Below are 22,124 nucleotides of genomic sequence, written 5' to 3'. Positions count from 1 at the left end.
TATAAATTAATATTAAATTTTAGCTGTATATATATTATACACTAAAGATAACGAAATTTCAACTCGACAAGAAAAAAACATAGTTTCAACAGATTATATGAAAAAATATCAAAAATAAAATTTTATCAATATTTTGGAATAATTTATCATTTAAATTATAATGATGAAACCGCCTAAATGTTAAATAATGTTCCATCATCTCATTTAAAATCCGAGATATTTTTTTAAAAAAAGAACTCCAACCCAAGAGAAGAAAAAATAGTAGTTATGAACATGAATGGAACTTGTCCATAATCCTTATATCGGATTAACCAAAGTTAAAATCTTGAAGGTTTACATGTGAAATGTGGAGCAAATGCTTTACTTTCAATACAATGAACAATTGAATTGACTCTAACGTCCTATCCGGTCGGATGAAAGACTTACTACTACAAGGGCAAGTGCCAACCAACAAGAAGGGCGATGGGATAAAAGACATTGGCAGAACCGAGCATTGCCCTTTGGACTAGGATGAAGAATATTGGTGGAAGCTCCTTTAGTCTAGTGGTTGACCAAGAGTTGTTTAAAGCTTTTACACCAAGAGATATGGGATTCAACGTCCAGATAGTACGATTTATTAATTAGAGCCGTTCGCCGTGATTCTCCACATGGAGAAAGTGTTACACATGGAGAAAGGGTGTCGCCAGAAAAGGGTGTAATCTATGGTGAATCTAATAGGATCGGAGAGAATTGTTTGTAATAGAATCGTCATTGTAACAATTCTCATAATTTGCATTACATGCAATATTGAAGAAAATACCTGAACGTCCGATTTTCAAGCTGGGCTCTTCCCGGTTCGCTCGCCGTTACTAAGGGAATCCTAGTTAGTTTCTTTTCCTCCGCTTATTGAGGTGTTGAACAACGGATGGTCAGTTCACGGTTGCATCCGCCTACTCGCTTTTGACCAAAGATCATGTTCTTCGCCCTAATATGTCCAAGTTTTTTGATCGGATTTGGAAGGTGTTAGCTTCAGAGAGGGTTGGTACTTTTCTTTGGATGGTTGCTCACCAGGTTATTATGAAAAATGTGGAGCAGGTTAAACGACACCTAGGAGATTCTAATGTATGCCAGGTTTGTAAAGGAGGTGAGGAGACGATCATGCATGTTTTGCGAGATTGCCCCTCCATTAAAGGTATTTGGACTCGTCTTGTTCCAAGTGAGCGTCGCTTGGGTTTCTTTGCAAGTACTCTATTAAAATGGTTGTACGTGAATTTGGGAATAACGGGTGGGAGTGCTGATTATGCATGCTTGACACTGTTTGTTATGGTTGTATGGTGGAGCTGGAAGTGGAGGTGTGGTTATGTATTTGGGACAACGGGTAAATGTCAGGACAGAATCAAGTTTGTTAAGGATCTTGCCGGAGAAGTTAGCCGACCGCACTCTATTGCCCGTGCGGGAGCTATCCCTTGTGTGAGAATGGAGCGTAACATTAAATGGAAACCACCACTAGGGGGTTGGATGAAGCTAAATACAGATGGTGAGTACCACGGCAACCCGGGTCTGGCCACGGCGTGGAGGTTTCTCTCTCAATATTGGTGTTTGTACAGCGCCTTTAGAGGAGCTCTGGGTGTTTACTAAGGCCTTTGCATCACTTGGGACAAGAAGATACCAATGCTTAAAGCTGAGATTGATTCAGAGATATTAGTGGGGTTTTTAACGTCATGGGATGTGGATTCTCACCCTTTGTCGTTCCTGGTACATCTGTGCCACGGCTTTATTTCGAGGGACTGGATAGTCTGTTTTTCACATGTTTATAGAGATGCAAACCATCTTGCCGGTGGTTTGGCGAATTATGCATTTTCTTTACTTTTAGGCTTTCTTTTCTTAGATCATGCTCCAATGGATGTTGAGCCGATTCTTGTGGATGATGTCTGGGATACTAGTTTTCCACGGCAAGTATTTCTTATGTTTTGAATAAAATGCAGGGAGTTTTTTCTCGCTGTTTCCTACCAAAAAAATTATCAAATTGAACCCAAACAGATAAATCTCACTCGCGGATTTATTAGTTTAAATTCGATAGACTTCTAAAATATGGAGTATTTTAGAAGTTTGCAATAAAAAATCGATATAATCCCAATGTTTGTTAAAATTCCTAACCAACGAGCAACTAGATAATGTGATTATATATCACTTAGCATAGCAAATCCTACTAAACATCCATAATAAGCAAGGTAATAACTAGCATACCAACCCAGATTGGCCTTGCAAATAACCCGGTTGAGCAATTTATTAGTTTATCTACAACTTTCTTCAGCATGATCCACTCTTCAACTAGACTCCTGGGATGCATCTAGAAAGGCTAGGTACTCATTTATAGCTTCAATTTCCTTACCGAGAGTGATATCGTAAGCCGACAAAGAATCAACTTGGGAGATTTCGTGAGCTATTTCATCTTCTATTTCAGTGTCCCGCACTTCTTCTTCCTCTTCTTCTTCTTCTTCTTCTTCCCCGGATGTGCTTCCTTGGTTTGTTGTAGTCTCATCATTTGTTCCATCATTCATCTCAGAATCCTGCTCTGCCCCACCATCAATTTCATTGGATGTGCTTTCTCCACCCCCTAAACCACTGCTCTCCGCACCCACATTGTTGGTGCGGTTTGCGTCTGGTGCAGATTGTAGGAGCCTTTGGATTATATCTTCTCGGCTGCCACCAACCTGCAAAGCGGAGGTTGCTGCAGTGCAAACCAGACACATAATGGCATTTCATCAAAAAATTTTACCATGGGACTTTTAACAATACTATGCAACTGCAGAAACAACTCAGATAAGAAAATTACCTTGTCCCCGTTCAAAGCCCATAGACATAAGTTCATCAACTGATATGCCTACTCGTTGTTCTTGTCTTTTTCTTTTCCTCGATTCAATGTAAGCCTGTATTGTCGAGTTAACTTGTGGGTTTGTGAGTGTATCAAGGGCTAGCTGGAAATCATTCTCATTTCTCCGGAGGGATTCAGCAGCAAGTTCCCTCGTATATCTGCAAAAGTAAACGCTTTTAAGTATACTCAATGCTTAAAACAATCTAAAACGTTTCAAATTCACATATCTGAATAAAAAATTCCACTCGTAAGCATTGAAAAAATATTATTAGTTATAGGGCAAAAGCCTCATGTTAATATAACTGGAGCTTGAAGGATTTTGTAACAAACACCAAAAACACCAACGTTTATCTTCAAAGGTACAACACTTTCACATAATCGTTTTGTTCTTCGTTTACCTTTTATCTTAAATATCTTTTCTGATTTTGAAATCTGTATAAGTATACACAGTACTTTACTTACCCAATAGAGACAAGCCTGTTAAGCATCTGCATATCAACAGCTTTCTTCATGGGTGTGACTCCATACTTTTTCTGCTCACTGAAATATATTTGAAGATCATAAAGTCACTACAGAGTTAAAGACCATAACTAGTATAATTTGAGTAGCAAGAACATACTATATTTCTTGTTGTCTCTGTAGATTCTCTTCCCGCTTTTGGGCTCTTTTTGCCCTCTCTTCGATAAGAAAATCAACAGAACTTGCAATATCCTGATTATTCAGTCGCAAAGCTCTCTTAGCATCCTTCTCTAGGAAGCCCATACCCATAACTAGAGACAGTGTTTCATCAGGAATTTGTAGCTGCATCACAGATTCACAATGCACAACAGAATTAACTTTGTAACAAATGAATAATAATAAGTGGAAATTTATTCCGGTGCAGCTTACTAACCTGCAAGAATTTTGCATGGGCAGACTTAAGTGCATTTAAGGCTTTATCATTCTGACCAGTGTGATATGCCACCACACCTTCTAGTAACTCCAATCTCACATATCTAGCAATTAGAGAAACAAAATATTTACTCTATAGGCATATTTCTGAGGTATTCCTCAACAAAAAAACAAAAAAAAAAAACATTTGAAAACGAACTCACAGTGCCATCTCTGGACTTTGACCTGCTTGAAGGAGTCTCACACGAGAAAGATCCTTTCCATGAGCACGCTCGAGTCCTTTCCTTGCTCTCTCAAGGCGAACACCAGCATCTGAAAGGCATTTGATGTCCCTGAGCAAGAAATAGCACCACACAATGTCTATTTCCATCATAGGGAGGTTGTCAACAAGCTGTAAGAATATAATGGTCATGTGGAAGATACAAATGAGGTTAGTTCAGCAGCCCAGAGACTCAGACAACAGTGCTATAAGTTTTTAACCAATTTGCCAAGAGGATCAATATTAAATACTGAAATTTATACGAAGGAGAGAAAGAAAAAGACCTCAAGTATCTTGGGATTACAGAGCAAGAATGATTCCTACACAACAGAAATAAAACAGGAAGCTGTTGCAGAACCATTCACACAACAAAAACGTACTTGCAACAAAAATCAATATACATTATCGAAACAAAACAAACTGATTCCCAGCAGTAGCAACTAACCTCTGCCATAGCAAGCACTTCTACTGCATCAGAATACATTTCCATTTCAATTAGACCCTTTGCCTTAGTGTGTAACATAAGACCCATCATTGCAGCACTGTAGAACAAAAAGAAAATAAAAAGGACTTCATTAGCCTGCATGCTTGGCTAACAATTCCGTATTCCAACCTGTTTGAGCAAATACCTCTGATCAGTCTCAGTTCCAAATTGTACTTTATGACCTCCCTGATCTTCCAGCTCTATGTTATAGTCTTCAATCGGTACTGACCCATCAGCATGTCTTCTGGCCAAAGCTGTAGCTGCAGCTCTACAACATTCACATACACAGTCACCAATCATTACTACCTCAGACTAACTCTACATAAGATACTGAAAACACATACTTGACATATGAAGCGGCAAAATCAAGACTTTATATTGCACATGGAACCAAAACCATGGTCCATGACACAGATGATCAATACATTATGAATCAGAACACAACCAAAACCAGAATTGGCAAATTGGGCTATTGTAAACAATCACATGACATTTAAAGATTCGCAACTTTATAAACAAATCATAGTCAAAGACACAGATGATTATTACACTATGAATCAGAACACAATCAAAACCAGAATTGGCAAATTGGGTTCATGCAAACAATCAAAAGACATATAAAAATTCAAAATTTATAACTAAATCATGGTCAAAGACACATATGATCATGACACTATGAATCAGAACACAATCAAAACCAGAATTGGCAAATTGGGTCCTTGCAAACAATCACAAGACATATAAAAAGTCAAACTTTATAACTAAATCATGGTCAAAGACACATATGATCATGACACTATGAATCAGAACACAATCAAAATCAGAATTGGCAAATTGGGTTCTTGCAAACAATCACAAGACATATAAAAATTCAAACTTTATAACTAAATCATGGTCAAAGACACAGATGATCATTACACTATGAATCAGAACACAATCAAAACCAGAATTGACAAATTGGGTTCTTGCAAACAATCACAAGACATATAAAAATTCAAACTTTATAACCAAATCATGGTCAAAGACACAGATGATTATTACACTATGAATCAGAACACAATCAAAACCAGAATTAGCAAATTGGGTTCTTGCAAACAATAACAAGACATATAAAAATTCAAATTTTATAACCAAATCATGATCAAAGAGACTCACTTGACCCGAGAGAGACGACGGGACCTTTCTTCTTCAGCCATGATCGACTTGCCTTCTTCAGGAGCTGCTCCACGACTAGAGAGGATCTTGGAGTTATCTTTAATACCCAATCGGGCAAGCGTAAGAGTAGAGTCGCCGTCGTCTTTAAGGATTTTGCCGGCGAAAATTAGTTTGATTGAGTCAGGATCGAGTCCTGATCGCTTAGCGACTTCGTCTCTCAACATATGTAGAGTCCAGTTCTCGAGTTCTACCTCAATTATGCCTCCCCATGTCCCAGCAACTTTGAGTTTCGCCATTGATGAGTTTACTTTTTCTTCCGAACGACTAAACTAGGTTTTACAGAGGACTTGTAAAGTTTTTTTTACTTATATATATGTAAGTCGGCGAAACTATAAATATTTAAAGATTTTCTCAAATCTTTCTTAAATATTTATTACTAAATTTTTAATTAATTACTTGAATATTTTTTTTATTAAAGATAAATATAAAAGGTTCTTAGTAATAAAACACTTTTTAATACTTAATAGTAAGAAAACCGCTTAATTATATTTTAAGAGAAATTTCCTCTCTTACCACACTTTTAAAAAATTTTCAAAAAGTACTACAATTTGTTTGTTTTTTTAAATACCATAAAAAAAATATTTTTCAAATGTAACATAAACATTAAAAAATTTGATTTTTGAAGGTGTTAAGTTTTTTATATATATTTGGGTTAACTATCTAATATATTAAAGGAGTAGTTCGGAGAGCTCACGTTTGCTCTCAGAAAAAAAATTACTAAAATATCCTTAGGGTAATCACTGTGCAACGGATACCGGGTTTTCAAGAAAATAGCTATTCTTTTTTTTTTTTTTGTCATCAGAAAATAGCTATTCTTAATTCAAGAAATGATGATGTTGAAATCATTATATGTTTTCTCAATTACAAGGTGTATTATTGTTTACGTATTTTAGTTTTTTGTTTAAAGTAGATTAACTACGCAGGTGAAGAGAGGCAATATCGGTATTGGTGATGGAAGAATTAACGAGCCTAATGATGGTGAGGTTGAAATAGAGATACCAAAAGATTTATTAATAACATGATGGGAGGATTCGAATAATTGTTGGTGATATTTACGGTAATTCCTTTGCAACAGAGATGTGCTTTTCAGGAAATGAGCTATTATTAATTTAAGAAACGATGACGTTGATAAAATAAATCAATATACGTTTTCTCAACTACCAGGTATATTATTGTTTACGTATTTTAATTTTTATATATTTTCAAAAAGAGTAGCTTAACTAAAGCCTTTATGCAGGTGAAGAGAAGCAATATCTTACGAGTTATAAAAAGTTTTTTAAATGGCTACTCGATATTGGTGATGGAAGAATCAATGAGCCTAACTATGGTGAGGTTGAAATAGAGATACCAAAAGATTTATTATTAACATGATGTGAGGATTCGAACAATTGTTGGTGATATTTACGATAATTCCTTTGTAATAAAGACGTGCTTTTCAGGAAAAGAGCGATTCTTAATTCAAGAAACGATGACGTTAATAAAATAAATCAAGATACGTTTTTCAACTACTTGGTACATTACTGTTAATATATTTTAAGTAGATTAACTAAGGATTTTACGCAGGTGAAGAGAGGCAATATCTTACGAGGTATATTACGTTTTCTAATGGCTACTCGATATTGGTGATGGAAAAATCAATAAGCCTAACGATGGTGAGGTTTAAATAGAGATACCAGAAGATTTATTAATAACATGACGTGGGGATCCTATTCGAGTAGTTGTTAGTGATATTTATGGTAATTACTTTGCAACAAAGACGTGTTTTTTAGGAAAAAAACTATTCTTAATTTAAGAAACGAAGACGTTGATAAATTAAGGGAGAATTTAAAAATACTCTTTTTCCAGTACTACTTTTTAGAAATACCCCTCTTTCAAATTTTATCAAAAAGTCACTAAAAATTTGATATTTATCAAAAAAATATGTGTAAGCTTAGATATATAGACACAAATTATCTTTATATGTATGTAAATTTATATATATATTTCACAAAATACCGCATAAATACCTTTTAAAAACCTTATAAAAATTGGAGGATTTGCACAACTAACCTTTTTATGATACCAATTTCTACAAGTACCCTTTGTAGGTGTCCATTTTCAAAAATACCTTTTTCAATGTACAAAATGACTAAATTACCCTCCTTTATTATAACACATGATGAAGAAAGGAATATTTTTTCCAGCAAAAAGAATATTCCTTCCGAAAAATTTCCCGCCAAGCCGCCAAAAATTTCCGACAAAAAATTTCAGACAAAAAAATTTCCGCCAAAATTTTTCCACAATTCCTTAAAAAACCTTTTGAAAAACCTTGTAAATATTTTAATATCCTTTAAAAATCCTTTAATAACCTTTGTAAATCTCTAAAAAGTCATCCAAAACCTTTCAAAACTTGAGTAAACCTTTTAAAACCATTGTAAATCGTTTCATAATATTTATAAACACTTGTAAATCCCTTTAAACTCCTTATAACCGTGATAAATTCTTTAATAAAAACTTTTATAAACTTCTAAAACCCTTTAAAAACCCTTGTAAATCATTAAAAACCATTTTAAAAAACTTGTAATACCTTTAAAAAAATTTGTAAACCCTTTATATACTTTTGTAAAATTCTAAAACCCTTTAAACCCCTTGTAAATCCTTTAAAACTATTTTTAAATCTTTATAAATATCTTTCAAAATCCTTGTAAATCCTTTTAAAACCATTTTTAAATCACTGTATGCCTTTAAAAACACTTGTAAATGCTTTAAAAAAACCTTTAAAAATCCTTGTAAATTTTTAAAATCTGTTAAAAATTCTTGTAAAGCCTTTTAAAACTGTTATAAACTTATAAAAACCATTGTAAATCATTTAAAAACCATTCAAAAACCTTTGTAAGCTTCTAAAACCCTTTAAAACCGTTACAAATCTTTTAAAAACCATTTTAAAACTCTTGTAAATCCCTTTAAAAACCCTTGTAAAACCTTTAAAATTCCTTGTAAAAAATTTGGCAGGAAAATTTTGTAAATTATTTTTTTTTTGCGGGAAATTATTTTGGTTGGAAAAAAATTTCTCGGAAATTTTTTTGGCGGGAAAATTTTTGGAAGGAATAGTCCTTCCTTTGGGAAAGAATATACTTTCAACTAGGGGTAAAATGACCTTTAAAATTTAAGAGAGGGCAGAAATGAAAATGGCAAAAACAGAGGGTAGTTTAGCAAAAAGGTATCATAAAAAGGTTATTAGTAATAATTTCTCTTAAAAATTATTTAAAAACAATATAAAAACGTTGTAAACCTTTTAAAAACCTTATAAATGCCTTATAAATGCCGTTTAGAACCTTTTAAAACTTTATTAATATTTGGATTGAGTCTCTCAGTAGTAATGATGATCTAGATGTACCATATAAACTATATAAAAGTTTACAATGTTTCATATTTGAAAAGGGGTATTTTTTAAAATGGATAGAAAATGAGGGTATTAAAAAAGGGTACACCAAAAGACGCATTTCTAAAAAATTATCATAAAGTAAATAAATATATGTATTCTCAACTACCATGTATATTATTATTTACGTATTTTAACTTTAATTTTTTTCTTTTTTTAATAAGTAGATTTACTAAGGTTTTGACACAGGTGAAGAGAGGTAATATCTTACGAGGTATATTACGTTTTCTAAATGGCTACTCGATATTGGTGATGGAAAAATCAATAAGCCTAATGATGGTAAGGTAGAAATAGATATACCAGAAGATTTATTAATAACATGATGTGAGGATCCCATTCGAGCAATTGTTGGTGATATTTACGGTAATTCCTTTTGCACAAAGACGTGTTTTTCAGGAAAAGAGTTATTCTTAATTCAAGAAACGATGATGTTGATAAAATAAATCATTATATGTTTTCTCAACTACAAGGTATATTATTGCTTACGTATTTTAATTTTTATTATTTTTTAATAAAAAGTATATTAACTAAGGTTTTTACGCAAGTGAAGAGAGGCAATATCTTAGTTCAGATATCATTGAATATTCAAAGAAGTATTTGATAACGTATAATTTTCTTTTCTGTAAAGATTATTCTATGCATGTTGTTCAAAACTTCAAAGTGCGAATAAGCTTTATTTTGCATCATTTTCCCTTTCATTGATCTTTGTACTGCAATTTCTTTTTATTTAGTATGAACTATTATATATTTTATTCTTATTAGAACTCTAAGATTGTGATATTTTCATTATCTTATGTTCATTTATTAGTAAGTGATAAATTTTACTATATGATTTATGCTTGAGTGAGTGATAAATTTAAATAATGATATAATATATACATATATATATATATGTATATATGCAACACGTTTTTGCTATTACTCTTAACCGCTACATGGGAATGGAAACGGCTACCCAAGGAAATGTGTTACCAAACGACATGGGAATCTTTAGAAAAGTATTAAGCCACTCCGTCTTACCCCAAATCTCATCTTTATGGCGCTTCTCTAACTCAATCTTAGCACACCAAATTCTAACATTTCGGTTCTCGCTATGTTCCTCTGGCCGCTGACTCCACATAACTACAAGTTTCCCACCATAGTTTCTGATCAGTTTCACACCTGGAAAAACTCCTTCCAAACCCTTGATCTCTCTCCACACTCTACCCTTAGAGTCATACCACTTAATATTCCCCAGGATACCAAAACTGTACATTACATTATCTATCACACACGAATCAAACAACTCTCCACAACTTGATTCATCTCTTACAACTTTCCATGTACCATCTTTGGGCTCATAAGTGTAGTCCTTTTTACTTGACGCTACGTAAAGCTTTCCTTCAAAAGCATCGGGGTTGACCCTAAAATATTTGCATAACCCATGATCAGCACCAGGACTTGGCAAGGCTGTCCAAGTCTGAGTCTTTATGTCCAATACCTCAAACCAATTGTCAATATCGCAACCTCCCATGACGTATATTTTATGGCCGATGAGAACCGCTTGTGGATTTTTTCGAGCTACCGTCATATTAGGCCCGTCACGCCATGTGTTACTCCGACTATCAAGGATCTGAACTGGGGAAGTTAGCTCACCCCATCCACCAATTAAATAGATATCCGAACCAACCACTACAGTTGATTTATAAGGTGAACGTAAAGGCAGGGGATAAAAAGGTATCCGAATCACGGAATAGTCATTTAAAATCTCACCGTCACATGTTTCTTGAGGTTTCATCGAAAGAGTGAACCATTGGAGATATATATCAATCCTAATCGATTCTACGCAAAAGTAAAGGCATGGTTCGGTGGTTCCAAGGTTAAAACGTGTCGTGTAGAGTTGGGGAGAAGAGATTAAAGAGAGGAACCTTTTGCACACAAGAGAGAGATTAGGGTAAGCCCATCTCGGGACAAGAGCAAATATCTGCTCTATGAGTTCGTCTGGGAGTGATGACACTAATGGCTGAGAACTCATACTTGTCTTCTCTTTTTGCGGTAGTTCATCTTTGGAAACTATGGTTTTTCTTCACTCCCAGACATTGTAGAAGAAAGCGCGCTGTTGACATTGTAGCAGCACGCGCGCGGTGACGCTTCTTGTCACTCTGCGGTGGTACTTCAACTTCGGACATTGTAAAAACAAGCGGAGGAGATGAAAGATTATAAATTGGAGCTATATAAGAATTGACTAATATATATACCATTGATTTAAGAAAAGTAAATATCATCTGAAACGGGAAATATATAAGTTTTAAATTTTAACTCATAAAAAGTGATATAATTAATATGGAGATTGATTATTTTTATGGGCCATTCTCTAAAATACCATCATTTTTGTTTTTAGGACAAAAATACCACAAAACTAAAATTAAATTTTAAATTTTCAAACTCTAAATTAAGAAAAAAACAATATACAGTAACATCTCTATAAATTAATAATTTTGTGACAATAATATTTTAATTTCAACTATCTATTCATATTTATCATTCTATAGTATATATTAACTTATAGAGAGGGTTGTCTTGTTTGTTAAATAAAATAGATAATATGAATTGAGAGAAGTCTATATATATAAACAGGGGTGGATCTAGAAAATTTGTTCAATGGGGGCAAAAATATAGTAAAAACAACTATCAAATACTAAATTATAAAAGACATAAAATTGTCATGTAAAAACTTTAAAACATCTTACAAAACCACTCAGACGCTCATTTAACAATTGAAACCTTTTTACCACATTTTCATTTGTGACAGATTCAAATAATTAAAAACAAAAAAACATGTTATTAATTAAAAATTTAGAAAATTTTGAATTTATAGACTTATATTTTAAAATTTTTGAATTATGTAACAAACTTCCATAAAAGCTTAACCATAGAATAAACATATAAACAATTATCACTGCAAAAACTAATATAGTCATGTATAACATAAAAACCTATATAATGTTTTCCAGGAAACATAGTTATAAGCTTGAACTGATTAAATAAAATTAACTGACTAAAAAATAATGCTTATATAATAGAAACGATTGTAAAAAAGCCGGAAAATAAACTCACAAATTGATAGTTGTTGATTTGTTGTCACACAAAGAAACCAAATGACTAAATAAGAAGAAAATAACAAAAAATTAGGTCTAGATTAGTAAGTCTTTAATTTATATATTAATATATATTTTTTTGGTACATGGATTAATGGGCTTTCCAAAAAAAAAGATGACAAATAGTTTTTTTGGTGGGGACAGATTTTGTTTTCTAATAATATTTAATAATTTTTTAATAATTTTTTTTTTTTTGCTGGTGGCAGCTGCCGCCACCACCTTGGCTGTGGGTCCGCCCCCAGTGGCGGACCCATCAAGAGAAAAGGTGGGTCAAATGACACAGGTTAAATATCCAAATACGTTTTAGTGCATTGTTATGTTATAATAATAGTAGTTCAGTTGGTAAATATGATTAGTTTTGACACCCCTAAACCAAGGTTCAATACTTCTCTTTGACATTTTTAAGTAATTTTTTGTCTTTTTTATATCTTCAATATATTATTGACCGAGATATTTGCACTCACACCTACTTTTCCACATTTTAATCACACATATACCCACTTTGTGCTATACATATACTTTTAGCATGTAAAATGACAATATAATCCCTTACTAAATTCTAACCCTTAACAACATTTCTTTTTCATCTCTTTTTCTTTTACCAAAAAATTACAACTTCTCAATTTTTTCTACATTTTTTTTTTCTTATCACAACTCCTAATTTTATTTTTTTTCCTTCACATTTTTATGTACACAACTTTATATTTTTCTTATCACAACTCTCAGCTTTATATGTATTTTTCATGTTGTTATATCTTTACTTTTGTTATGTTCCATTTTAAATTTTTTTTTACAAAAACTTCAAAAATACTCTATATGGATAAGTTTAGGTGGATTTAATATTATTAAGAAAATTATATTTTTTTGAACATAATGCACAGTTGTTATAATGCACAAGTGGATATGATTTTATGAATATGGAGTTGGCATTCTTTAGCAAATCTTAAAGCAAGCTCATACTTTGATGATGTATCTCCTTAAATCTATTTCCAAACCGTTTATTTACTTTCACTTTAGATTCGTCTTCATCTTCCAATGTTTTTCTTTAGATTCGTTTTCATCTCCCAAATATTTATTTTATGAAGACAATGATCATATATATCCATGTGGTTACAGTTTGATGGGCAAATAAAACAAAAATATTTTGATGTAAACAATAACAAAATGAAGTATTTTTCTTTAAGTTATAATAAGATTTCTCTACTTCAGTTTTGTTAAATTATGTTAATGTATGGTTTAGGGTTTAGGATTTAGGGGTTAGGCTTTAGGTGTTAGGGTTTAGGTTTTAAAGTTCTTTTGTTGTAACTTTGAGTCCACATGGAGCTATTGAGTCGTTATGAGTAAGGAACTACATGTTAGATAAGAAACTAGAGTATGATGTGGAGGAAGACAACGACATTTTGGTATTGACTACGGTGACCATAATATGTTTAAAGTTTAGTATTTAGGGTTAGGGTTTAGAGTTTATGATTTAGATTATAATTTTAGCTCTCTCGTTGTAGTTCATAGTCCCTATGGAGCTTTTGAGTTGTGAAGAGTATGAAATTTCATGTTGTGTAAGTAACTAGTATAATGTGGAGAAAGATACGGATTTTCGGTATCGACAATGGTGAACAAAATTTATATCCATATAAAGTTGTTTATTTGTTCAAATATTCGTGGATATCATGTAATATATATGTTTTGAACATGTATAAAACGTGTCGATAAAGTTGACCATCAACTATGAATAATTGTTAATTTGATAGTTATTATGAGTAATTTACCAAAGCAAAACTCTTTGATCAATTTGGTTTTCGTATGTTTTTAAAATTTTCAAATATAAATAAGTATCCATAAACAATACTATAATTTACTATCCATTCATCAACAAACACATGTTCAGTTACAAATAGACAATATAAAGTATAATAATTCATCTAAAATATAGCAAAATGCATCTTAAAATGAAGAAAAAATATAATCATAAACTATTGTGTAAAAATAAAAAACTTTATATGTGATAATAAGTAAATAAAGTAATAACAAAAACATAGAACAAAGTGAGATGACAGAGAAACTAAAAATATATGTAACCATAAATCCATTAATTCCTTCCTCTGTCAACGCATACACACATCAACTATCTTATATTTTTTTATCAAATTCAGGGTTAATATCGTCATAAAAATATGCACAAGAAAGAAAAAAAGACAAAAAGTACACCTAATACTGAAAGTATGTGTAGATGAAAACATTTGGGTCTTCATGTAATTCACTCTTATTGACCCCGGTTAAAATAAATTCTGGGTCCGCCACTGTCCGCCCCTGTATATAAAACCAGTAAACTAGTATTTTCTCAGGTTTTATAAATTTTAATAATTTAAGACTTGAAAGTTTAATATGGAGAAAAAATTGATAAGGATTTATTAAATAAATTATAAATATTATAGATTAATTCCCATATAATAAACAATATACATAATTCTAGCTGTGTGTATTTCACAAAGGGAGCTTTCGAGGTCAACTCTACATGTTGACATGTGAGCACATAAGTAGTGTTGTGTAATACTTCTTATATTGATCTAGCAAAATACTATTGACATTGCTATTTTACCATGCATTGAATATGCATGTGAAATGAAAGTATAGACTGGTCATAAAGACTCCTCTACAGATGTTGCTTAAATTCAATCTTACTTATGATGCAAATTCAACACTAGTATGAACATAGTCAATCCTGTCAAATTTGGGGCCAAAAACAAAACAAATTTTTTTTGGATATATTTGAAGATAAAATTATAATTATTGAGACTAAATCTTAATATTTTAGGAAATGAGGCCTGTTTTTGCAATCAAAATAAATAAAAGTTAAAAAATTGAGACAAAATCTTAAAAATTTCCAAAAATGGGGCCTATGTTTACAATTTATTATGGGCCTAAATTTGAAACTTAAATATATATATATATTTATTGGGAGCCTGATACCTACTTTAGCTTTAAATATATAAATATTATTGTCACAAAATTTTGAAACTTAAATATATATATATATATTGGGAGCCCGATACCTACGCATCTTAATAATGTGTGAAAGATGGAACGTAAGTATGAATATATCTAAAGCTAAAGTGTGGTACGCTATAATTCATATATATATATAGAGAAGCCTTTGAATAATCGGGCTTTCCTTGCTATCATTTTAAAATGTAGTCTTCAGATGTATAGAAACTCTGAATATTTACAAATTAGATTTTAAAGATTTCAAAAGGAAGCACTTGAATGTTTAACTGTCTACCAAAGTCTCTTCCAAAGGAACTCAACTTGTATATGCCTAAGAAATTGAAACTTTTTCATTTGATCAGATTCAGATCATAGCATCAACGAACACTTAGAGATTCCCTATGATTTGTATCTCCAATCTCTCCAAAATTTTATATCCATTGAACCAATTTTTACATGGCAATGGTGTTTTCTTTTGTGTGTTTTGATAAAGGTATGATGGATGATGTGAGATTGTGAGTAAGCCTAACTTTTCCTTTTTATGTTCTACAAATCTCTCAAAATCACCCTAAACGTTTTCTTTAAATCACACCAATCCAAATCTGTTTTTCTTTTTTCTTAAAATTAAAAAAGAACATACAATTCCCACCAAAATAATCTTTAAATTCTCGTAAAAATCTAATATTTCCAAAATCTCACAAACTCCTCTCAAATCTTTGTTTCAATACACCCTCCAAAATAAGAAAACGACAAACTTGCTGACTCATTGTTAAACTAAAGTAAACACTTTGTTCCTGTCCGATTAGAGTTTTCCTCCAATCATATAGACTTTACTCACTTATTCTTCACCGTTGCCTTTAACTTGAAACAAGAAACAAAGTAAGTTTTAAAAAAAAAAATAGTTTACAAGTGGTCTCAAAGAAGTTTATAAGCTTATGATTAAAAAAACAATTTTGTGAATTTTGGTTCTCATTGTTTATATTTTAGTTACTCTTTTTAGTTTGGTGTTGCAGGAAACGGTCTGAGTCCTTTAAGATCTCAATTTCAAGATTTTGGTGAGTTCACAATATTGTCATCTTTTATAATCTATAGTTTTCATAAGATCTACTTCTATGACAAACATTTTTGTTATGCATAGTAATTTTGTTAGTAATAGTTCTTAAAAATTTGTGTTTACTAGCTATAATCTGAAGAACCAAAGCTCACGAAACTATAGAGTACAAAAGTGTTATGTAAGTGGGTGAAAGAGTTTGGAACAACTAGTAGACACACAACATCTATTGTCTTCTTGTTGTGGTTTATGCTCCTAAACTGTTATAAGATTCAGTGAGATTGAACTTAACTTAGAACTTGTTGATTTGTATTTTGACATGTTTCAGATCATGATATTATTCAAGACTGTTGTAGTGACAATTATGGTGGCATTGGTCACAGTGGTGTATACTTGTAGTTTCGCAGAAGGTTATCCAGAAGACGATTTGGTGGCGAGGTTGCCTGGTCAACCGAAGGTCGGGTTCAGACAATTTGCAGGATATGTCAATGTGGACTCGGAGAATGGTCGTAGTCTTTTTTACTACTACGTTGAAGCTGTAAAGGAACCTGAAACTAAGCCCTTAACACTTTGGCTCAATGGAGGTCTCTGTTTTGTTTCTCTGTTTTTGTATAATTCATACTTTTGTGAGAAATAAACTTAATATTTGAGAGCTTTGTATTGCAGGTCCAGGTTGTTCATCAGTTGGTGGAGGAGCTTTTACCGAGTTAGGCCCATTTTATCCCACAGGCGATGGTCGTGGCCTGCGCGTTAATTCCATGTCATGGAACAAAGGTTTGTTGTTTTGATAATTTTATAGAAACAACAAAGAGCTTTGTGATTCTAAATTTGTATGATGTTGTCTCTTGTTTTGAAATATGTAGCCTCGAATCTGCTATTTGTTGAGTCACCAGCGGGAGTAGGATGGTCATATTCGAACAGAAGTTCGGATTACAACACCGGGGACAAGTCTACTGGTAAAAATCTAAGTTGCATTTTTCCAAACTATATTAGAAGACTGTTGTTTCCTGACATGTTTTTTTGTATTTGAACAGCTAATGATATGCTTGTGTTCTTGTTGAGATGGTTTAAGAGGTTTCCAGAGTTGAAGTCTCGCGAACTCTTTCTCATGGGAGAAAGCTACGCAGGTTTGTCTTCGGTTCTTCTGATTCTTAGTTTAAGGAATGGTTATTAGAACCATAATTTTGCAGTTCTTGATGCAATACTTTTAGTTTAATTTAATTTCCTTAGTATTTGCTTGTCTATGGTGATTCTCCTTATGTGTAACAAGGATTTGACTTCATTTTCTCGCAGGACATTACATACCTCAGTTGGCTGAAGTGATACTTGCCTACAATTCACGTTCAAGTGGGTTTAAATTCAACATCAAAGGCATTGCAGTAAGCAAAATAACCATCTTCTTGACGTTTCATCAACCCTTTTGGCTTTCTTGTGATTCCATTGTGTGATTTCTTTTCTTTATGATCAGATTGGGAATCCACTTCTGAAGCTTGACAGGGACGTTGCAGCTGCATACGAGTTCTTCTGGTCGCGTGGCATGATTTCTGATGAAGTGAGACTCACAATCATGAGCCAGTGTGACTTTTCCAATCCCAAGAACATGAGCAATGCATGTATAGATGCTATCGTTGAATCCAGCGTCCTCACTGAGTATATCAACAGTTATCATGTTCTTCTCGATATATGCTACCCGTCTATTGTCCAGCAAGAGCTGAGGCTCAAGAAAATGGTTAGCCCCTTTTCATTTTCCAACAAATAAACCATGTTTGAAAATTTATGAAAAAATGGTTTCAGGCTACTAAGATGAGCATGGGAGTGGACGTTTGTATAACATACGAAAGAAGTCTGTACTTTAACCTCCCAGAGGTACAAAGAGCACTTAACGCTAACCGCACTCGCCTACCTTATGAGTGGACTATGTGCAGCAAGTAAGAGCTCTCTTTCATTTTCATTTATCACAAAAAAGAAAGCTAACTAATTGCTATTGCCACTATGTCACAGCCGGTTGAACTACAGTGGCATCGACGGGTATATCGACATGCTTCCGATTCTCAAGAGAATTATACAGAACCAAACTCCTGTTTGGATCTTCAGGCATGAATCCAATTAAAGATATATCTTCATATTCTTCTTTTCTTGTATTTTGCAACTAAATCTCAAGGTTGTTGAAATTGCAGTGGAGATCAAGATTCTGTTATTCCACTTCAAAGTTCAAGAACTCTGGTAAGAGAACTTGCTCATGATCTCAACTTCAAGACCACAGTTCCCTATGCAGCTTGGTTCTACAAAGAACAGGTACCTTCACCATTAAACAATGCTAAGGTTTTCAATACTGAGTAGTAACTTGTGAATGTGTTGGGATTGTTACTAGGTTGGTGGCTGGGTCACAGAGTATGGTAATATACTGACATTTGCAACTGTAAGAGGAGCGGCTCATATGGTGTCGTATGCTCAGCCCTCACGAGGTTTACATATGTTCAGTAGCTTTGTGCGTGGCCAAAGACTCCCAAACAAACCACATTTGAATTCGTCTATCGATGATTGATAGAGAAGATCACACTTGCTTGGTAGACAAGTTTCGTTGTGGTTGATCTTCTCTTTCATTACTTGTATGTTTCTGATTTAATGATGAGACTTATTATATTGGACGTAATGTATTTCTAAGACTCAACAACTTTGACACCAAAACTAAGAATGAAAAAAGGCACAAGATATTTTTAGGATCTTTAACACGAGCTAATTAAGGAAATCAATTGTAAGATATTTTCAATATTCTTCTTTTATTTTATTTTCAATAATAAATATAGCGTAGATATTCTTTTAAATCAATTGTATATATTTTTAAAATCAATTGTAGATTTTTTATTTTGTATTTTAACAAAAAAAAAAATTGGATGTTATACTGTATAAAATATTTTTAGGCGCCTTACACGAACTAAGGAAATCAATTGTAAGATATTTTCAATATTCTTTTTTTATTTTATTTTCAAAACAATAAATAAATTGTAGATAATATTTTAAATCAATTATGGATTTTTATTTTAACAAAAAAGTTGGATGTTATACGTATAAAAAGGAATAAATATAATGTAAAAAATATTATCCAAATTTTGAATTAACTAAATCAAATTTCTTGGAATTTAAGTAAGGAAATTTAACAAATCCCTATATGTAATATCAAGCTATAAGTTATGACCATTCAAATTAGTAAGATCTCTAATTTAAAATAATTAAAAGAAATTAATGTTGGAAAAACAGTTATATGTTTTAATTTTAAATATGTGTAAAACAATAAATATTATTATACGTTGTTCAAATGTAATTAGGTAAGAAAATCATTCTCTTTATTGTTCTTTTGACTATGATAAAAAGAAATTATATTGCATGATTTGTTTCCTTTTTGTTTACAAAATTAAAACACCTTTTAGGGATGTTGGTGTTATTATATATATAGAACATACATATGGAGTACATCAACATAAACATCCAAAAACACAAAAACAAAATCATAAAAGAAAAAAATATGGGTATCAGCAAGAAAATGTTAATCGCATTTGTTCTCACTATCTTCTTAGCCATATCTTCTGTTCGTTGCTCTGATAGAACCTTTGGTATATTAGTTTGCTATCATCATACTTGTCACAGTTTTTTTGTCTATGTATGCATTTGCTAAATTAATGTTATTAATGGTTATTGTTTTATAGGTTTTGGTATAAAGCAAGAATATACAAAATGTTACGACCTAAAGGAGTGTCAAAAACCCAAATTTGACGATGCTGCATGCGAGAGGTTTTGTGGAGCTAAAAGCTTTTTATTATATGGTAAATGTGATACTACGACAGGCCAGTGTTGTTGTAGGTCTAAGACTTAACTAATCTAACCAAAAAATGTATCTGGTTAACAAATAAGACCATTGGTTTCTTATGGTTTTGATCATCAATAAAAAAAAAAAGATCATAGCAAATTAAAATTTAGTTTGATTACTTCGAAATTATAATTCTCATTCTAATCATGTGAATCGAAATGAATCAATGACTGTTTCTTGTCATATCTTTGGTTAACCATTCCTCTTCAAATCGGATACTGTGTCACTAATGTCTTGATAATATTAAGACGAATACTAAAAACCTTTATGCTTCTCCATCGAGCTAGACATGATTGAGTGAGCTTTTTGCATTCCTAATTAAAATTTTAGGTTAAGGGTTTGGGATGTGACTCTAACTCCGGCCTTTTCCTATGGACGTATATATATCTAAAGTAAAATGTCTTTATACAAAACACATGAAAGTAATTGTACCTCGGTGAAAACTTGAATTGTCTCTCTTTTTATGCATGCAAGCTATTTTAGATTTAATATAGAGAACACATCACAATATAATCATGTGAAAGGGCAGAGACTAAGAAGAAGCAAATACACCAAATGATGTGAAGTTAAAGACAAATAGACTAATATGATTTTATCAAAGATTATATCAAACAAAAATTGTTCAAATTAAACCTAGTTATTTGTTATGTTTTGATTGAACTTTGTTTTAAATGAGGTGTCTCACTCTTATGATCTTAAAAGATAATGTTTCCACAAAAGGAGAGAGAGACATCTGTCTTTTTTATGAAGGAATACATTAAATAGAATTTTTAACTATTTATTATAATTTTAAAATTTTGCTTAAATAAAAAATTTGGAAATATATTAATTAAAGATAAAATGAAAAATATTTATACATGTTATCACAAAAAATAATTTCAGCTATTACCATGAAAATTATTAAGACCAATCTGAAAGCATATATTAGATTAGGAAGAAAAAAATTATGTTTAACTATATAGCACAATATTACTAGTGTTCAAACAAAATTGGGTTAAAGGATTCTTCTCTTTATTTTCTTTTATTTATAAACTACAGCCTACAGGGGTGTGTTGGAATAGGAATTTTAGAATATTTGGTGGAATTATAATTTTAATGGATTTGAGGAAATTGGAGTGGAGTTAATAAATATATTTGAGATGATTTAATTTTTTTAGTAATCAAATTTTATGAGATTTAAATGATATTTAAAAAAGTTCAAAGGTAAAATGAAAAATGTAGCATTTAAATAGATTTGGGTGGAGTTATATATTTGAGGTTATTTAATTTATATTTTAAATGATTGCTGATTTCAGGAGATATTTTAATCAAATTTTATGAGATTTTAAATGATATTTAAAATAAAATAAAAAACCGAAAAGGAAAACTTTTGCACTTAAAGGGATTAAATTGCATGATTTGTTTCCATTTCTTTACAATTAAAAGATATCTTTTTTTTTTGGTAAGCAATAAGAGATATCTTTAAGGCTTGTTGGTGTTGTTATATATATAAACATACTTCCTAGTACATAAAAAAAAAACAACCAAGAACAAAAACAAAATCATCAAAGAAAAAAAAATGGGTATCAGCAAGAAAATGTTAATAGCATTTGTTCTCACTATCCTCTTAGCCATATCTTCTGTTCATTGCTCCAATAGAATCTCTGGTACTAACATACTCATCACACTCTTTTTTTTTCTAAGTATGAAATTTGCTTTTATCATAACATAAATGATTATTGTTGTTTGCTAGGTTTTGGTATGAAGCAAGCGTCTATTTATGGAACATGTTACTACCTAGAGGAATGTCATAGCCCTTCATTTGACGATGGGGCATGCCAAATGTTTTGTCAAACTAAAAACCTTACATTACTCGGTTTATGTAATATTAGAACTGGCCAATGTTGTTGTAAGGCTCATACGAAATAATCTAATCAAATAACTTATCCGGTTGACATATAAGACCAATACTAATTTCATATGATC

The 22,124-nt window shown here is 31.9% G+C and overlaps 4 protein-coding genes and 2 long non-coding RNA genes across 7 annotated transcripts; 4 read left to right on the top strand and 2 right to left on the bottom strand.

The window, feature by feature from the left end:
* Nucleotides 1–2,020: 2,020 nt before the first annotated feature.
* On the bottom strand, nt 2,021–5,975 carry LOC17892696 (NEDD8 ultimate buster 1). The gene is made up of 10 exons (XM_006297266.2): nt 5,644–5,975; nt 4,634–4,756; nt 4,450–4,546; nt 4,289–4,324; nt 3,949–4,136; nt 3,747–3,849; nt 3,474–3,655; nt 3,317–3,394; nt 2,816–3,012; nt 2,021–2,710 (listed from the first exon to the last, which is right to left on the bottom strand). The coding sequence occupies exons 1-10, from the start codon at nt 5,937–5,939 to the stop codon at nt 2,307–2,309; spliced, it is 1,704 nt and encodes a 567-aa protein (XP_006297328.1). The 5' UTR covers nt 5,940–5,975; the 3' UTR covers nt 2,021–2,306.
* A 654-nt stretch (nt 5,976–6,629) lies between these two features.
* Nucleotides 6,630–7,030, top strand: LOC111831711. Its single transcript, XR_002834825.1, has 3 exons — nt 6,630–6,681; nt 6,779–6,867; nt 6,941–7,030. It is a non-coding gene; the product is annotated as an uncharacterized LOC111831711 (long non-coding RNA).
* A 2,913-nt stretch (nt 7,031–9,943) lies between these two features.
* Nucleotides 9,944–11,292, bottom strand: LOC17891640 (F-box/kelch-repeat protein At5g39560). The gene is made up of 2 exons (XM_006296698.2): nt 11,243–11,292; nt 9,944–11,187 (listed from the first exon to the last, which is right to left on the bottom strand). The coding sequence occupies exons 1-2, from the start codon at nt 11,290–11,292 to the stop codon at nt 10,056–10,058; spliced, it is 1,182 nt and encodes a 393-aa protein (XP_006296760.2). The 3' UTR covers nt 9,944–10,055.
* A 4,804-nt stretch (nt 11,293–16,096) lies between these two features.
* LOC17891286 (serine carboxypeptidase-like 43) lies at nt 16,097–19,012 on the top strand. 2 transcript variants are annotated; one of them, XM_023786585.1, is made up of 12 exons: nt 16,097–16,122; nt 16,257–16,298; nt 16,623–16,878; nt 16,961–17,068; nt 17,158–17,250; nt 17,329–17,421; nt 17,588–17,673; nt 17,763–18,023; nt 18,089–18,222; nt 18,296–18,388; nt 18,472–18,589; nt 18,666–19,012. In XM_023786585.1, exons 3-12 carry the CDS (start codon nt 16,626–16,628, stop codon nt 18,837–18,839), a joined length of 1,413 nt encoding a protein of 470 aa, XP_023642353.1. In that variant the 5' UTR covers nt 16,097–16,122; nt 16,257–16,298; nt 16,623–16,625; the 3' UTR covers nt 18,840–19,012. The 2 variants fall into 2 exon arrangements, with proteins under 2 accessions (XP_023642353.1, XP_006299245.2); XM_006299183.2 differs by lacking the exon at nt 16,097–16,122 and having other exon boundaries at nt 16,156–16,298.
* Nucleotides 19,013–19,788: 776 nt separating this feature from the next.
* Nucleotides 19,789–20,249, top strand: LOC17892298 (defensin-like protein 112). Its single transcript, XM_006299035.2, has 2 exons — nt 19,789–19,905; nt 19,999–20,249. The coding sequence occupies exons 1-2, from the start codon at nt 19,818–19,820 to the stop codon at nt 20,163–20,165; spliced, it is 255 nt and encodes an 84-aa protein (XP_006299097.1). The 5' UTR covers nt 19,789–19,817; the 3' UTR covers nt 20,166–20,249.
* A 1,437-nt stretch (nt 20,250–21,686) lies between these two features.
* Nucleotides 21,687–22,124, top strand: LOC17893814. The gene is made up of 2 exons (XR_002834812.1): nt 21,687–21,805; nt 21,892–22,124. It is a non-coding gene; the product is annotated as an uncharacterized LOC17893814 (long non-coding RNA).

Source organism: Capsella rubella, unplaced genomic scaffold, assembly GCF_000375325.1.
Source record: "Capsella rubella cultivar Monte Gargano unplaced genomic scaffold, Caprub1_0 scaffold_3, whole genome shotgun sequence".
Taxonomy (NCBI): Eukaryota; Viridiplantae; Streptophyta; class Magnoliopsida; order Brassicales; family Brassicaceae; genus Capsella; species Capsella rubella.
The sequence above is the reverse complement of the archived record's forward strand: the minus strand, read 5'-3'. Positions and strand labels throughout refer to the sequence as shown.

Bases quoted from the DNA above. Each gene is read 5' to 3' on its own strand.
- LOC17892696 (XM_006297266.2), bottom strand. From the start codon at position 5,939: ATGGCGAAACTCAAAGTTGCTGGGACATGGGGAGGCATAATTGAGGTA. The intron at 4,547-4,633 runs GTATTTGCTCAA...TTTGTTCTACAG, and splicing joins GGAACTGAGACTGATCAGAG to TGCTGCAATGATGGGTCTTA. The intron at 3,850-3,948 runs GTGAGTTCGTTT...TCTAATTGCTAG, and splicing joins CAAAGTCCAGAGATGGCACT to ATATGTGAGATTGGAGTTAC.
- LOC17891640 (XM_006296698.2), bottom strand. From the start codon at position 11,292: ATGTCCGAAGTTGAAGTACCACCGCAGAGTGACAAGAAGCGTCACCGC. The intron at 11,188-11,242 runs GCGTGCTGCTAC...CTGGGAGTGAAG, and splicing joins GACAAGAAGCGTCACCGCGC to AAAAACCATAGTTTCCAAAG.
- LOC17891286 (XM_023786585.1), top strand. From the start codon at position 16,626: ATGATATTATTCAAGACTGTTGTAGTGACAATTATGGTGGCATTGGTC. The intron at 16,879-16,960 runs GTCTCTGTTTTG...TTTGTATTGCAG, and splicing joins AACACTTTGGCTCAATGGAG to GTCCAGGTTGTTCATCAGTT. The intron at 18,024-18,088 runs GTTAGCCCCTTT...AAATGGTTTCAG, and splicing joins AGCTGAGGCTCAAGAAAATG to GCTACTAAGATGAGCATGGG.
- LOC17892298 (XM_006299035.2), top strand. From the start codon at position 19,818: ATGGGTATCAGCAAGAAAATGTTAATCGCATTTGTTCTCACTATCTTC. The intron at 19,906-19,998 runs GTATATTAGTTT...ATTGTTTTATAG, and splicing joins TTGCTCTGATAGAACCTTTG to GTTTTGGTATAAAGCAAGAA.